We start from the raw sequence: 14,580 nt of genomic DNA, 5'->3' as shown, positions 1-14,580 counted from the left end.
ATAAAAAGTTCAGTCTCATTTCCGGAAAGGTTGCTGCACAGATTTGGGAAAATCTGTGCCACCCACAGCAGAAGGGAACAAACACTGCAGGCTTTAATGATTTATCACTCATATACAGCATTCTAAAAGAAAAAACTGCTTTCATGCAATAGGGAAGTTCATCAAAAGCAAACTTTAACGGTCCAGTGAGGATACTCTCTGCAGGCAGCGCTGAGGGTCTAGAGGCATTCTATTTAAATCAATGTGATGAACGTGTTAAGTCAAAAGTAATCTAAAAGTAGTCTGATTATATTACCTAAAACTGACTACAATGTTTTGTCATGTAAGTAACGGACTACAATTTACAAGTAATCTCCCAGCACTGGCTCCTGGACAGTGTGTGGTGCTACTTGGATTCAGGTCTGGGGAATGTGAGGACCAGTCGATGGCATCAATCCGGCCACATGAAGCTGGGCATTGTCATGTAGGAACCCAGGGCCCACTGCACCAGCGTAAGGTCTGACAGCAGCTCTGAGGATTTCATCCTGGTACCTAACAGCAATAAGGTTACCGTTGGCTAGCTAGTTTTGATGTTCACTGGCAAATGCCAATTGAGCTGCATGGTCCTGGGTTGTGAGCACAAGTCCCACTACAGGACGTCAGGCCATCATGCTACCCTTATGGAGCCCATATCTGACAGTTTGGCCAGAAACATGCACACCAGCAGCCTGCTGGAGGTCATTTTTTGAGGACTCTTGCACTCCACTCTGGTGCTCCTCCTGTTCCTCCTCAAACAAATGAGCAGATACCGGTCCTGCTGCTGGGACGTTTCTCTTCTACAGCCCTGTCCAGCTCTTCTTGTGTAACAAACCATCTCCCAGTATCTCCTCCATGCTCTTGAGACTGTGCTGGAAGACACCTAAATCTCCTTGCATCAGCATGTATGAAAGTGCCGTCCTGGAGAAGCTGGACTACCTGTGCAACCTAATTGGGTTGCAGGTACTGCCTTAAGCTACAAGCAGTGAGAACGACCCTAACACAATATACAAAACTAGGGACAAAACAGTCAGGAAGGATAAGGAGAGAGCAATTGTCTGTGACCACCACTTGCAAAACCATTCCCTTTTTGGGGGGTTTTCTTGCCGTCGCCTCTCCAGCACACCTGTTGGTGAACCAAAGCACCAAAGTAGGTGCTAGTACTACTGCAAGTACTACTGCAAAGTAGGTGAAACTGATTCACAATCACTTATGCTTCCTAATTGGAAATGACTTGGGCTGTGTCCGAAATCTCCCCCTATACCCTTAAAGGGGTCATGAACTGCCTTTTTTATTTTGTACTGTTCTCTGAGGTCCACTTACAACGTCATCAAGATTTTTACATCAAAAAACCTCATAATTTAGAAGTAATAGGCTATTTTCTGTCCTGTTTTGACCCCCCAATCAGAATGCTCCGTTTGAATAGGCGTAGCGGATTGTAGACTCGGAAGTAAACGCCCACTGCTATGATTGGCTAATAATTGAGTGTTTGACAGCCTACATCCTTCACAGATGGATGCTGCTGTCATTTAGGATAAAAACGCATAAATACTCAGTACATATCAAACGATCTGTAATGACAGACAAAGCAATAGTGATCACGTAATGAAAACAGTTACTTGCACTTGTGACATCATATCCAATATAGTCGGCACAGCATCGTCTTTTAGTTTTAATATTTCTAAAATGAAGTGAACAAAGGACCAAGTTCTGACACAGTCTGGAACTTCATTAAAAAAAAAGTTAATCAAATAAAGTTAATCGTTTGGTGTCTGCGTACACCTGTGTTTGCCACGCTTGTCATTTACCTACTATGTGCACAAATCGGTGGGTGGGGCTAAACAGGCAGTGATGTAGAAGCAGGTGTTGATCATTTTCTGCGGAGGCAGTGTTTAGTCACACTATTACGTCATAAAGTGGCACATTCCACAACCTATCGTTTTGGCAGACGGCTTCAATATAAGCTGTTTTTAGACTAACGAGAAAGTTTTGATGTTTTTATAGCACAATGACCTCTTATTTATCAAAAGATCAAGGAAATTTTGATTTCTCAGTTCATGACCCCTTTAAATCGGGCACTGCCATTTGTAGTGGTGTACAAAACCATAGTGGATGTTATCAAGTGCAAACGTTCAATCCCATAATGCACCGCAATAACGAGTGAGCAACGGATGTGCACTCAACTGCTAGATAATACCCATAATGCACTGTGAGGGATTCCCACGTCGCACCAGAAGATGGCGCCTGTAGCTGAATAAGCGATTTCGAACACAGTATAGGTGTTATACTGTGATGAAAGTTTCCTTTACTTTTTTGAGAAGTGTATTTTCTTAGTGTTTATATTCAATCTCAGTCTAAGAGAATTATTTATTATCATTATTTGTTAACTGATAGTGATAACTTCAACCCACAAAAGAGCCACAATGCAGCACTGCCACGTCAGGACAGACTCTTCATCGTATACAGCACAATAAACAGATCATCTTCAGTTTGACTTTCTAGATACATCTCATCCGCAGCCACAGACCGTGCAGTTATGTGCGTAGAGGATTACACTAAAATCATCTGCTCCTAGATTAAAATCATCAGCCTGTGAAGATGATGTGGTTTAACATGATACAACTTAAAAGAGCTCAGTTCAGTGCTGACTCATAAAGTCAGTGAAGAAATAAGGTTATTAAGCAAACATTTACTTAATTTTAAAGCATCTGGCAGGCCATTACCATGACAACAAGGCCTTGACAGCAATGAAAAGTGACTGCCTGTGTATTTACAGTTATAAGGGTTGATTACCGGGGTTAGATGACTCGTGCTTTTACAGTACATTTAACAGGATTTCGACACAAAGCAGGTGCGATGCTGAGAGTACAAGGATGTGACCTTGGAAAGTACATTCTTTCCATTTCATAGTCAAGTGTCTGTCACTGCAAACAGCAATTTTGAAGAGGTGTGGAAAATTACAGTGTTTCAGGGCATTAGAGCCTCAGTCAGTAATTGGTCCTGACAGACTGCTCTAAAACCATCCTGCGTGAATTCAATATGTTTCACATTCTCGCTTTTTCCCACTCTGTCTGTCTCTCTCTCCCTCACACACACAGTTCAAGGTGAAACATAAACACGCACACACTGATTTCTTTGCAGACGGATCTGTGGTGATGGAAATCAGAGAGGGGTACAGTGATTTATCTGAAAAGGCTCAAACCAAAGGTATCAAGCTGCAGGAGGTGTGCAGATGGCCCGCAGACAGAACCTGCTGACTCAGCAGGACACATGTGGAAAGAACTCTGTGTCCACTTCAACTCCACCTGTACAGTCTCTTCAGGTGTGCAGACAGACGAGAACTGACACACATGGACATGATTGAAGACGGACTTCCCTCTTCGAAACTTCATGCAACATAAGAAATTTGTAAGGGTGTGGGGATTCATCAAAGACATTTATATTTTTGGGGACTTTTTCCAGGACAATAATAGTACAGAGTGACAGCAGTAAAAGTCAAATAAAATAAAATGATTTGAAAAGATAAGCACTGACATGGAAGTAACTGATTAATTATTCAATTCATAAAATAGAATAAAATAAAATAAAAAAATGAAAAATGTCAAAAGAGAAAAATCTGATTAATGATTAATAACTCAACTAATAAAATAAAAAAAATTGAAAAGATAAATTGCTCTAACACTGAAGTAACTGATTAATTATTCAAGTAATAAATAAAAATAAAATAAAATAAAATTTGAATAGACAAAAAGCACTGACATTGAAGTAATTGATTATTCTGTAAATTATTCAACTAATAAAAAAATAGAATAAAATACAAATATAAAAAAATACAAAAAAATATGCAACTACAAATACATAACTACAAATAAAACAAAGTAAAACATAAAATAAAGGGGGCTTTTTTCAGGACAAAAATAGTACAGAGTGACATCAGTAAAAGTAAAATAAAATAAAATGAAAATTTAATTAGATAAGCACTGACATGGAAGTAACTGATGAATTATTCAACTAATAAAATAAAATAAAATAATTAAATTGAATAGATAAAAAGCTATTTAGTGATTAATTATTCAACTAATAAATAAAATAAAATAAAATAATTTGGTGTTTCTGTTGTCTAACTTCAGCATACGTATTTGTCTGGTCCAACTTATTAACTAGGATCTAGCATATCAACTTATCTATATATCATTTAAAAAATAATTTATATGAAATTCTGGAGTAAAAATTTCTTAAATGCTAGTCAAATCAAGAACTAAAGAAAAAAGAAGGAATTTACAACATTTACATATAATTTTTTCTTCTTGGAAGTTTTCCTTCTTTTTCACTTTTAACTCGCATCCTAACACAAAAGGTTGTATATCATTGTGTCTACTGAGATTAACTAAATTTTAGTTGCTCGCCAAATTTTACCCGCATTTAGTGCTTGGCAAGTGTCCATTTTGGACCCTGCCTGCAACCTTTTCAGAGTGTGATTGATTGAAGGGCGGTATATTGGTAGTTCACTGGGGATGGAAGAGGCCCTATCACATGTAGATAAAGCGTGAGTCAGCAGTCTACCTTCAGCCTCTGCAGTGGCGCTTTGATAGAAGAGAGACAGGGACAAGAGGAAGATCCACATGCCGCAATATCCCATTCTCTCTCTCTCTCGTCCTCTGACTCTCTCTTTCGTTCCCTGTCCTCCCCCTCTTATCTCTCTGCCGGCAGATCCTCTTCTTTGGACTGATGTCCTGAGACGGGCTTGTTCTCTGCTTTATTTAGCTGCTACGCTCTCTCCCTTTTATCTGTAAAACAGAGGAAGAGAGATCGGTATCATCATACATATGCATATACACACATTCAGAATAATCGTTTTGATCTATTCTGTTAGCGGAGTCTGAATCTTCGCTGAAAATCGCCTGTATAATCCGGCACATTTATCCTGTCAGATATGGCTGCGGTGGCCTGCTGAGCACCGGTTAAGAAATGAATAGCACTTAGATAGAGACAGGTATTATTCAAATAAAAGATAATTGTTTAAGGTTAAGAAAGTTCGGTACTGCACAATGAAGTTCTACCATGAAGTTTATTCCTCTCAGTGTGTCACATATTTAAATTCAACAGAGGAATCTTCTGTACAATAATAATGAATAGTTAAGCTTAAAATTATCATCTTTTACACCTTGTTCCAGAACTGGATGGTTTTCTTTCTTTTGTTGAACACATAAAGAGATGCTTAAGAGACTGCTTTTTTCCATATCATGAAAGTGGATAGAAACCTCAGGTTGTCAAGGTCCCAAAAACAAATTGAAACATATTTGAATATGCACATATAAACTGAATTACAGGCTTACTTACGCTACCATTCAAATGTTTGTGGTCGGTAAGATTTTTAATACTTTTATTCAGCAAGGGTACATTTAATTGATCAAAAGTGACAGTAAATGCATTTATAATGTTACAAAACATTTCTATATCAAATAAACAATGAGCTCTAGAAGGAACATGTGAGACTGAAGACTGGAGTAATGGCTGTTGAAAATACAGCTTTGCCATCAGGAATATTTGAAAATATAATAAAACAGACTTTTAAATTCTAATAATATTTCACAATATGACTATTTTCATTGTATTTAAAACACATAAATACAGTCTTGGTGAGAATAAGAGATCAATAAAACGATAAAAAAAAACACTTTCAATGTTTGGAAAAGAGCAGCCTAACATTCTGCTTAACATCTCTTTTGTGTTCTATGGAACGAAGTAAGTCAAACAAGTTTGGAACAAGTAAATAATGACATATTTTTGATTTTTTTTTTATTCAACTGTCCCTTTAAGAGGAAACCAGTGATCACTTTTAAATCACTACAAAGCTTGCAGGAATACAGCAATACACTTGTAATGCTTTTATTTTGCCTCAGGTTCAAAATGTTTAAAAATGTATAAGACACTGCATGAAACATCTGCTGAAAACACAAGCTGGCCGTCATCATTTGTAATATTTTGGATGCTGATTTTCAGCATGGGATTCTACTTCAACAGGCTTTAAACTAGCTTAACTAGCAATACTTCCTTGCTTGACCAGCTTCACCAGCTATGTTTTGCTGCTAAGTTTGCTTAGTTGGATTTTTACCAGAGTTTTTAATTATTAAAAAAACATGTCTGGTTCCATATGTAGGTTATGATAAGGCCTCCTATGTGTTATTTCTGCAAACTGTGGACTGTGATTGGAAACCACCTTAAGCATCTAGGGAACAGCATTAATACAACTGGATAAATTTGATATATTTATAGATGCATCTTCACATATTGGTGTGACCACAAAATGTCTAACAATACGATGGCAGTGACTCGCCACTTTCAGCAGGTTATATCACACAACGTAGTTGACATTGAGGTCAGAGTATCACAACAAACCTGACCTTTGTGAAAGACACCAAGTGTATAGTTCAACTTAACAGGCTTAGACTGCTCATTGATATTCATGTCTGTGTGTGGTCCAGAGCGTAAGGTGAGAACTGCAGTGAAAATACTGATCCTGTCATTCAGTACAGTCATTCTGAGTCAAGAATTCCAGAACAGAACTACCTTCAGGACAGAAGGTTCCAGAATTTGTTTAAAAGATGGATGATGGTTTCCCCTCAAGGACACCAATTCTTTGATGTAACTTGTCCAAAAATCCTTTTGTCTAAAATTCTCTTATCTGAAAGGAAAATGAGGTATTTACCAGTGTATCAAGAAATTGCAAATTCTGTCATAATTTGGAAGTAGTCACACAAAAGGACCTTGTAATTGTGACTTTATATCTCAGAACTCCAAAATGATTGTTCACAGATTACTATATCTCAGGAACTGTGACTATATTTCTTGAAATTGTGGCTTTATATCATGCAATCCTACAAAAGCTTACAATGTGACTGTGTTATAATTGTTACTTAATTTCTCATGATTATGACTTTATATCTTACAATGTAACTTCATATATCACACTGTGACTTTGTAACAACTGTGTCTTAATATCTCACAATATGACTTTTTAAGTCAGCTTAATGTCTCATAATTGTGATTTAATATCTCATAATGTGACTGTCATAACTGTGATTTCAAATCTCACAATGTGATTCTTGTGATTGTGACTTTGTCACATTAGCAAATGCATTTATTTTGATTTACTATATCACAATTGCAACATTTCGTGTGATTAATATCTCACAATGTGATTTTGTCATAATTCATAGTGTGACTGTCATAATCATGACTTTATATCTCACTTTGTGATTGTCATAATTGTGACTATTTCTTGTGAATGTGGCTTTATATGTCACAATAGCAACTTTATTTCTTGAGAATGTGACTATCACAATTATGACTTTATTTCTCGTGATTAATATCATACAATGTGACTTAACATGCCATAATTCTGACTTAATATCTTAGAATGTGACTATAGATCATAATTGTGAATTAATATCTCACATTGTCTTTTTATGTGATAATTTTCATGTAATATCTCACAATATGACTTTATCCCCCGGTTTCACAGACAAGGCTTAAGCCTAGTCCCAGACTAAAATGTAAATCTGAGCTGTTTTAACTGAGATAAACTTGCACTGACTGATCTTAAAACATATCAGTGCCTTTGTTTTGTCTCAAGACACACACCAGTAATTTTATTTTCTAAGGCACGTTTATAAAAATTACTTTAATATCCAAATGTAACTATGGCCTAATCCTGGCTTAGTCTAAGCCCTGTCTGTGAAACCAGGCCATTATGTCACAATTATGACTTAAGTTCTTGTGATTGTGTTATATTGAATAACTGTGACTTGTCATATTTGTGACTTAATATCACACACTTTGTCACTTTATATGCAATAATTGTGATTTAATATCTCATAATGTCACTTTACATGTCACAATTACTTTATTTCTAGTGATTGTGACAAGTAATATCTCACAATGTGACAATAAACAGGCTACTGTATTCTGTAGTTGAGGAGCTGTGAATCCTGGACCAACAGAATACATAACTGAACAAAATCTCCAAATTTCTGAGAAGCTTTAATTATGGCAAAATCTCTTCATCCTTTGAAATCACAACTAATTCCAAACTGTGAACGCTCTTCAAGCTAAATCCAGAGGTGTCAGACAGGTGAACAGATTTCTAGCCAAATAAACGCTGTCATTCCAAATACTGCGCTAACTAACTACACACCATACGGAATCAATGATCTTGCACAGAGTCGCTGCGGCTTTGTCAGGTTACATCTGTGGGGGATATTACAACTACAGAGTCTCTGTTCAGCCAACAGACAGCACTGTCAAGCTGTGCAGAAACCACAGCCATGCTAATGCAATGCTTTACTGCACAACTGCCACTTCTAATGTGCAGGAACGAGTCTGACAGTCCACAAAATTAATGCAGCTGCAAGGGTTCGATGACTTTAACTAACTTCTCTTGGGTGCACATGGGAGTCCATAAAGCATTTTTACATAGTGATAAAATTTTTATTATGATCACGGACACTTCCATGCAGGTCAGATACCCTCAGCATACAAAATTAGCGGAGAAGGCATGTTTTCCTATCAGATGCAATGGAACACAGCCAGATTTTTCATCAAGAAACTTCAGAGCCATGAGCTCGACACATACCATTCAAACTCAGTCCTGTTTGAACATGTAACCTCAAGCACTTCTGTACCGCAGTCAGTTTACATGACTTTTCATAGACTCCGGTACTCTGGACGGGGCAGATAAGACTTTTTGAATTGCTGCACTTTGGAGGCCGCCGTCTGATTGTGCGATTTATGAATGAATCTGATTGAACAAGCAATAATTCGCATCAACGTACAGACAGGAAGGTGCTACCGCTGTGACTCAAGGGATATTTTCCTGACGCCTGCTGCACAGCAACTTGCAGCAAAGTCATGCAGCAAAGAATGTAATCTCACGAGCGCAGGCCGATCGGAGAGGTGAGCGTTGTGCACTTTGAAGGATTATAAAGGTACAGGAGCCGACCCAGGCCCCTTTTTGCTCTCTCTACAAACCCTGCTGTTTGTTAGTCATTTCTGAACACGGCCACTTCGCAGAAGATTATGTCTGCAGCTCTAAATTAAGTGTTACACACACACTAGGGTGAAAAACATTTCTTAAAAGCGTCCAAAAACACACTAGTGCACACACAGAGATGGCAATTGTTGTAGTCCATGAATGCGCTAATAGTGAATGCACTAAATCAAACATGAACACAAAGTTCAAAAGCGGCCATTCATGAGATAAGCCAGAAATCTTTAAATGTTGCTTCAGCGAAGAAAGATTTTAAGATAGTGGGAGAAACGTCCTCACAAAACATCTATTGTAGTACAAATATCCAAATGCATGCTCCCAATATTTGCTCGCTCACTATAAAAGCTGGAAAGGACGCTGTTTGTGGAGGCTTATCAGCTGCAGGAAGAGGCAGGCCGCCAGCATGCAGTAATGAAGTGACTTTATGCGGTTCATCTATGACATTACGACTAAATCTGGAGTGCCGCTCGACTTCGAGGGGCGTGTAAAAGCCTGTGCATGGAGGAAAAAGCTATCAGACTGGAGACATCACCAACACATTCTACCAATTGGTTCAAGGCTTTTTAGTTGCATTAGCGGGGCTATTGAAGTCGTCAGATGCAGCGGTAAATGGAGTGGAACGGCATACGGTGGATGGAGTCTCTGATTTTGTTCTACAATTACCTAATCAAACAATGCATTAAACAAATAAATGAATTTGGGTCAAATCATGCTAGCTTTGATCAGTAGATGTTTGAGAAAATGAACATTAAAAGAGCACTTACAGTAGTGGTTCTCAACTGAAGGGTCATGACCCCAAAATGGTCTGTTTTGATTGGTTTGCTGTTAGTAGTAAAAAACAATGTTAAATGCTAATGCTACAATGCAAATATAATTAGGATAGCAACATAAATAGACATAGAAAACATTTCCCACATTGTTGTTGACATCAAAAGTCATGCATTCTCTACAAACTCTAGAATATTTTAGAGTCAGTTCATATGTTGCTTGGTTGAAGCCAAATTAGACAGATGCCAACTTGGACAGGTTGCTTGGCATTGCTTCATCCTGAAAACTCATGAACAAAACAACACAAGGTAAAAGAAAATAGTTAAAACTGATTCTAGGTTTGGTACTGTGTTAAATCACCACCTGACATCCAAGAATGTCTGGATCATGAAGTAAAACTAGTTGAGAACCACTCTGAGAAAATGGCCCACATACAGAGTGCACCAAAAAGAGAAAACGAACAAGAGAAACTTGGCAGAGAGCTAGATAGATATACTGCTTTCTGCATTGTGAAGCATTGGGCTGAAAAGTTTGTCTAGAAACCTTCACTCACCTTTCCAACTGCACCATGGTCCTCCTCTCAAATGCAAAACTGCTGCCTGCTTGAAACAGACCCAGTCTGCTGGCGATCCATTAGGTAATAATCCAATCCAAGAACAGGTTATGGGACTCCACACGCTGTAGTGCAACGTCCCAGGACGAGGAGTGTGAGAATCCAAGACGGCCTAGAAAGAGACGTGTAAGAGGGTGTGTGAGAAAAAGAGAGAGTGAATGAATGAAGCAAATACCTCTGAAGGAGAAAGTTTAGGGGGTGTGGAAGAGCTACAACAGGTTGCTCACAGTTACAGCAAGAAGATGGATTGAGAGAGAGAGAGAAAGAGAGAGAGAGAGAGAGTGAAACGGAGAGGAAAAGTAAGAAAGAGAGAGAGCAGCAACTGAGAAGACATTACATATGTCTCTCTATAATTATACTATATATTTTATATATAAAATGTACATTAATTTCATATACATTTTTTAAGGAAAATTATGCAGCCACTAAGAGGACATTGTGATGGAGATATTTCAGCACTTTTGCACTTGATTTCCAAACGTTTGGGTTCTGTCGTGAAAGTAATGCATTCCCACGTCAACCTTTTTACTCTTGCAAACATTTGCAAAACTATTGTGTTTTCCCAATAAACTTTGCGTTCTCTTACAAAATCACTGAAATATTGTTTTTGTTTCTCCCACCTTATATTATTTCTATTGCAAACGTTTTGTGAGCAAACACAAGTTTAGTGGGGGGAACCCAAACGTTTTGTAAAAGAATGCAAAAGCATTGAAATACATTTTTCTCTTATCATGTTCCTTTAGGGGCTTTTTTTCTGAATTTGTTGAAAATGTTTTATATGAAGAATATGCATGGTAATTGACTTTTAGTACTTTAGAGTTTGACTTTAACATTGATATGCTTTGAGATCTTGCACAATTGCTTGCATTTTTTTGGGCAACTAAGGTCACCTGAGTGGCAGCATGACATGACAATCATACAGCAAATAATTACTTCCATCACTGCAATTCCAAAAATTACTGAACAAGGTAGACAATCCTCAAACCTTCTTGAAGTCAAATCAAAAGCAATTTTGTTTGCATCTGTAATCTCTGGGGACAAAATTAGACACTTTGGAAAGTCTCTTGAAATTATTGTTGAAGTATGTGAGACCTCCGAAATGTGACTTTTGAAAAGCTGCAGCAGAAGTTGGGGTCAAAAAGGTGGACTTATTCCACAGAGAACATATAGCACCAGTGTTTTAAGATCTCACAAATAAAACTGCCAGACCTCTGAGCTGGTCACATGCCTTCTTGAGGACCTGCACTGGAGCAGCAGAGTAAAACACAGTAACTGCCCCGTTTGAACAGAGAAAGCAATATGAAAGGCTTTTAATGGTCTTCTGCAGGAATGCAGGGATGGAGTTTATTGGTTCTTGCCAGCTGTCACTCATGACACTATAATTCAGCAAGCCCCGCTCATAGACCTGACAAGCTGAAAACCTGTTCTGACCCTGAGGTCAAAGGTCAAGCATGGGGCATTCGTAAAGAGAAAAAAGGAGGGAAAAGTGACTGTAAAGAGTGAGTCAAATTGTTGCTTTTAATTTGTTCTAGGGGGTTCGTTATTTGCTTTAAGGCAAACTGAACAAAACAGGTTTAAACCAGAAACCATGATTTTCACTTAGTCCAATGTAAAAATGCACTTTAAATGAACAACACAGTAGTTTCACTTTTTTCAGTGTACATGCAAGAGAAGTTACAGATTTTTTTTTTTATTTCAAGATGTGAATTTTATGAAACAAAAAGTAGAGAAAAAAATTATATATGAATTTGCATATAATTTATCAAATATATATATTTATAATACATATATATACACACACACACAATACACAATATTTATATACATTATTTATACAAATCAAACATCAATAATAAATAACATACATAAATATATATAAAATAAAATGAATTTAATCACACTAAATTAACATGTTAAATGATAGCCCAAGAAATAATATTAACACTGACATGACATCGATTGAACTTTCGTTTCATCTCATACAGTATTAGCCAAGGATGATGTGATAAGAGCACAATTTATGGAGTTAAAGCCCATTCACACCAAGGATGATAACTATATTGATGACAATAAATATGAAGTTTTTATAATAATTCTAATTTTATGAGAATATTGGAGTCCACAACTATAATGATATCAACACAGAGGAACAATATCATTGGAATGACTTCAGAATCACTTTCCATTTTCCAGCTAATGTCATCCTGCTTCAAAGTGAATATTTAAAGCACCAGACAGTATAACTGCAGCACATGCTTACAGCACATTATTGTGCATTGGTGCGGACACTCATATAGTGATTGTTATAGTTATCATTCTTGGTGTGAATGATTTTGGGCCTTTAACCAGAGCCCAAAACAACATCTCAGAGTTTTGAAAAACAGTGTGACACACTGTCTAATTGAAAGTCCCTCAGGTAGACCTAGGGAGACGCCACAACGGCGAATGTTACTGAGTTAATGAGGAAGAAGGCTTTATATGAGTAGAAGGACAGAGAGACAGACGGGATGGAAAGGTTGGAGAAATTGATTCCCAGTGTCCTCCTAGCCGGCCCACAGGTGTGCAGAGGCCTGCTGGGCACAGTAAGGTCAGGCTTTCATGTCTCAGGACCTCTCTGGACACTGGGTCAGCTCTATCTGTAGGGCGCCAAGAGAGCCATAAATCCTCATGACTGTGGGTGTCTGGAGGGATAAAGAGGCGGAGATCCAATGAAAAAAGAGGGATGACCAGACTGAAAGAAAAAAAGAGATTGCAGATTAACTGGCTTTGGGAGCTTGTTCATAACGCCAGGAAGCTTTTCAGACCACTATACGTATATAACAATTGTAAAGATTTGAAGAACACTTGTATTTGAAACATTATATGCTGCCATTCAAAATTCAGTACGAATTATTTTATTTTTTTTAAGAAATGAATACTTTTTTCAGCAAGGATACATTAAAGTGATTAAAAGTGACAGTAAAAACACATCTAGTGAAGTCTGGAATAATAGATGCTGAAAATTCAGTTTTTGCCATCACAGGAATAAATTACATGTTAAAATATATTTAAATTGTAATAATCTTTCACAGTTTTACAGCTTTTTAAAATATATGTTTGATCAAATAAATGAAGCTTTGGTGAACACAAGACACTAAAAACAGAGAAAAAAAGCTTCCAATCTAGAGCCAATAAAAAATAAATCTAAAAACCATTAAACCTAAAAATAAATGTAGTGTTATTGCATTTTGTTTATTTCATTAACCTTTAAGTAGACCTGCATGCTTTATCCCTGATTTATTTTGTGTTTTTTCTAAAATACATGTATTCTATTCTTTTTTAATTATTTATTATTTTTAACCTGATCATGTTCTTTTAGATTCTGATTGGTCAGTTTCAGCATTTTGTGGTCCAATATTTTTTTTTACTAAATGACCACTAAAGTGTGTAATAAATTGCAATTTCTCACAGATAATTTTCATATACTGTACTTCCTCATCTCACAAAATAAAACAATGAATATTTCATATCCATTTCTTTATTTATTTGGTAAATATCCATACAAAAAGTCAAATAATGTACAGTCAATTTGGTCATTTTCACAAAATAAACCCCTTCTGAAAGATAAAGACACACATATATTATATCTCTGTCGAGGTTCATTTTGCAATAATGACTGTACATTATGCCTGACTGATTAACTCACATAATGCAAACAGTGCAATGGAGAAATAAGAGAATATATAAAAATAATTTATATCTCTGTCGAGGTTCATTTTGCAATAATGACTGTACATTACGCCTGACTGATTAACTCACATAATGCAAACAGTGCAATGGAGAAATAAGAGAATATATAAAAATAATGTTGTTAAGTTTGCTATGAGAAATGCCCAACTAAAGAACATTTGAGACCTATTTGAAAATTAATAATTTTAGGAACAATGTTAGCAACGTTAGAGATGAGTTTGAAACCTAAGTGGAAAAAATAGATCACAGCTAGGAAAACTTACTGTGATAATGGTGCAGTTATTGCATCATCAAGCAATTATAAGCATTGAGGAATATGTGTTGAACAAAGCTGATAATGGCTAATCAGCCTGGGAAATATTAAACAGGCTTGTCTTCATCAACTAGCAGCTAATTGCTGTTTTTT

The 14,580-nt window shown here is 36.9% G+C and overlaps 1 protein-coding gene across 1 annotated transcript in view; it reads right to left on the bottom strand.

Annotated features, from left to right (window-relative positions):
• Nucleotides 1-10,595, bottom strand: part of LOC107676908 (collagen alpha-1(VII) chain-like) — a 61,178-nt gene extending 50,583 nt beyond the window's left edge. Inside the window, exons 1-2 of the mRNA XM_016471645.1 lie at nucleotides 10,386-10,595; nucleotides 4,579-4,802 (exon numbers count right to left, since the gene is read on the bottom strand). Of these exons, the coding sequence (XP_016327131.1) occupies nucleotides 4,579-4,654 (76 nt within the window). The 5' untranslated portion in view covers nucleotides 4,655-4,802; nucleotides 10,386-10,595. The remainder of the gene's footprint in view (nucleotides 1-4,578; nucleotides 4,803-10,385) is intronic.
• Nucleotides 10,596-14,580: the final 3,985 nt, after the last annotated feature.

This window comes from Sinocyclocheilus anshuiensis, unplaced genomic scaffold (genome assembly GCF_001515605.1).
Source record: "Sinocyclocheilus anshuiensis isolate Anshui unplaced genomic scaffold, SAMN03320099.WGS_v1.1 scaffold380, whole genome shotgun sequence".
In the NCBI taxonomy this organism is placed as follows: Eukaryota; Metazoa; Chordata; class Actinopteri; order Cypriniformes; family Cyprinidae; genus Sinocyclocheilus; species Sinocyclocheilus anshuiensis.
Note: the sequence above shows the minus strand (reverse complement) of the source record. Positions and strands in the feature narration are given on the sequence as shown.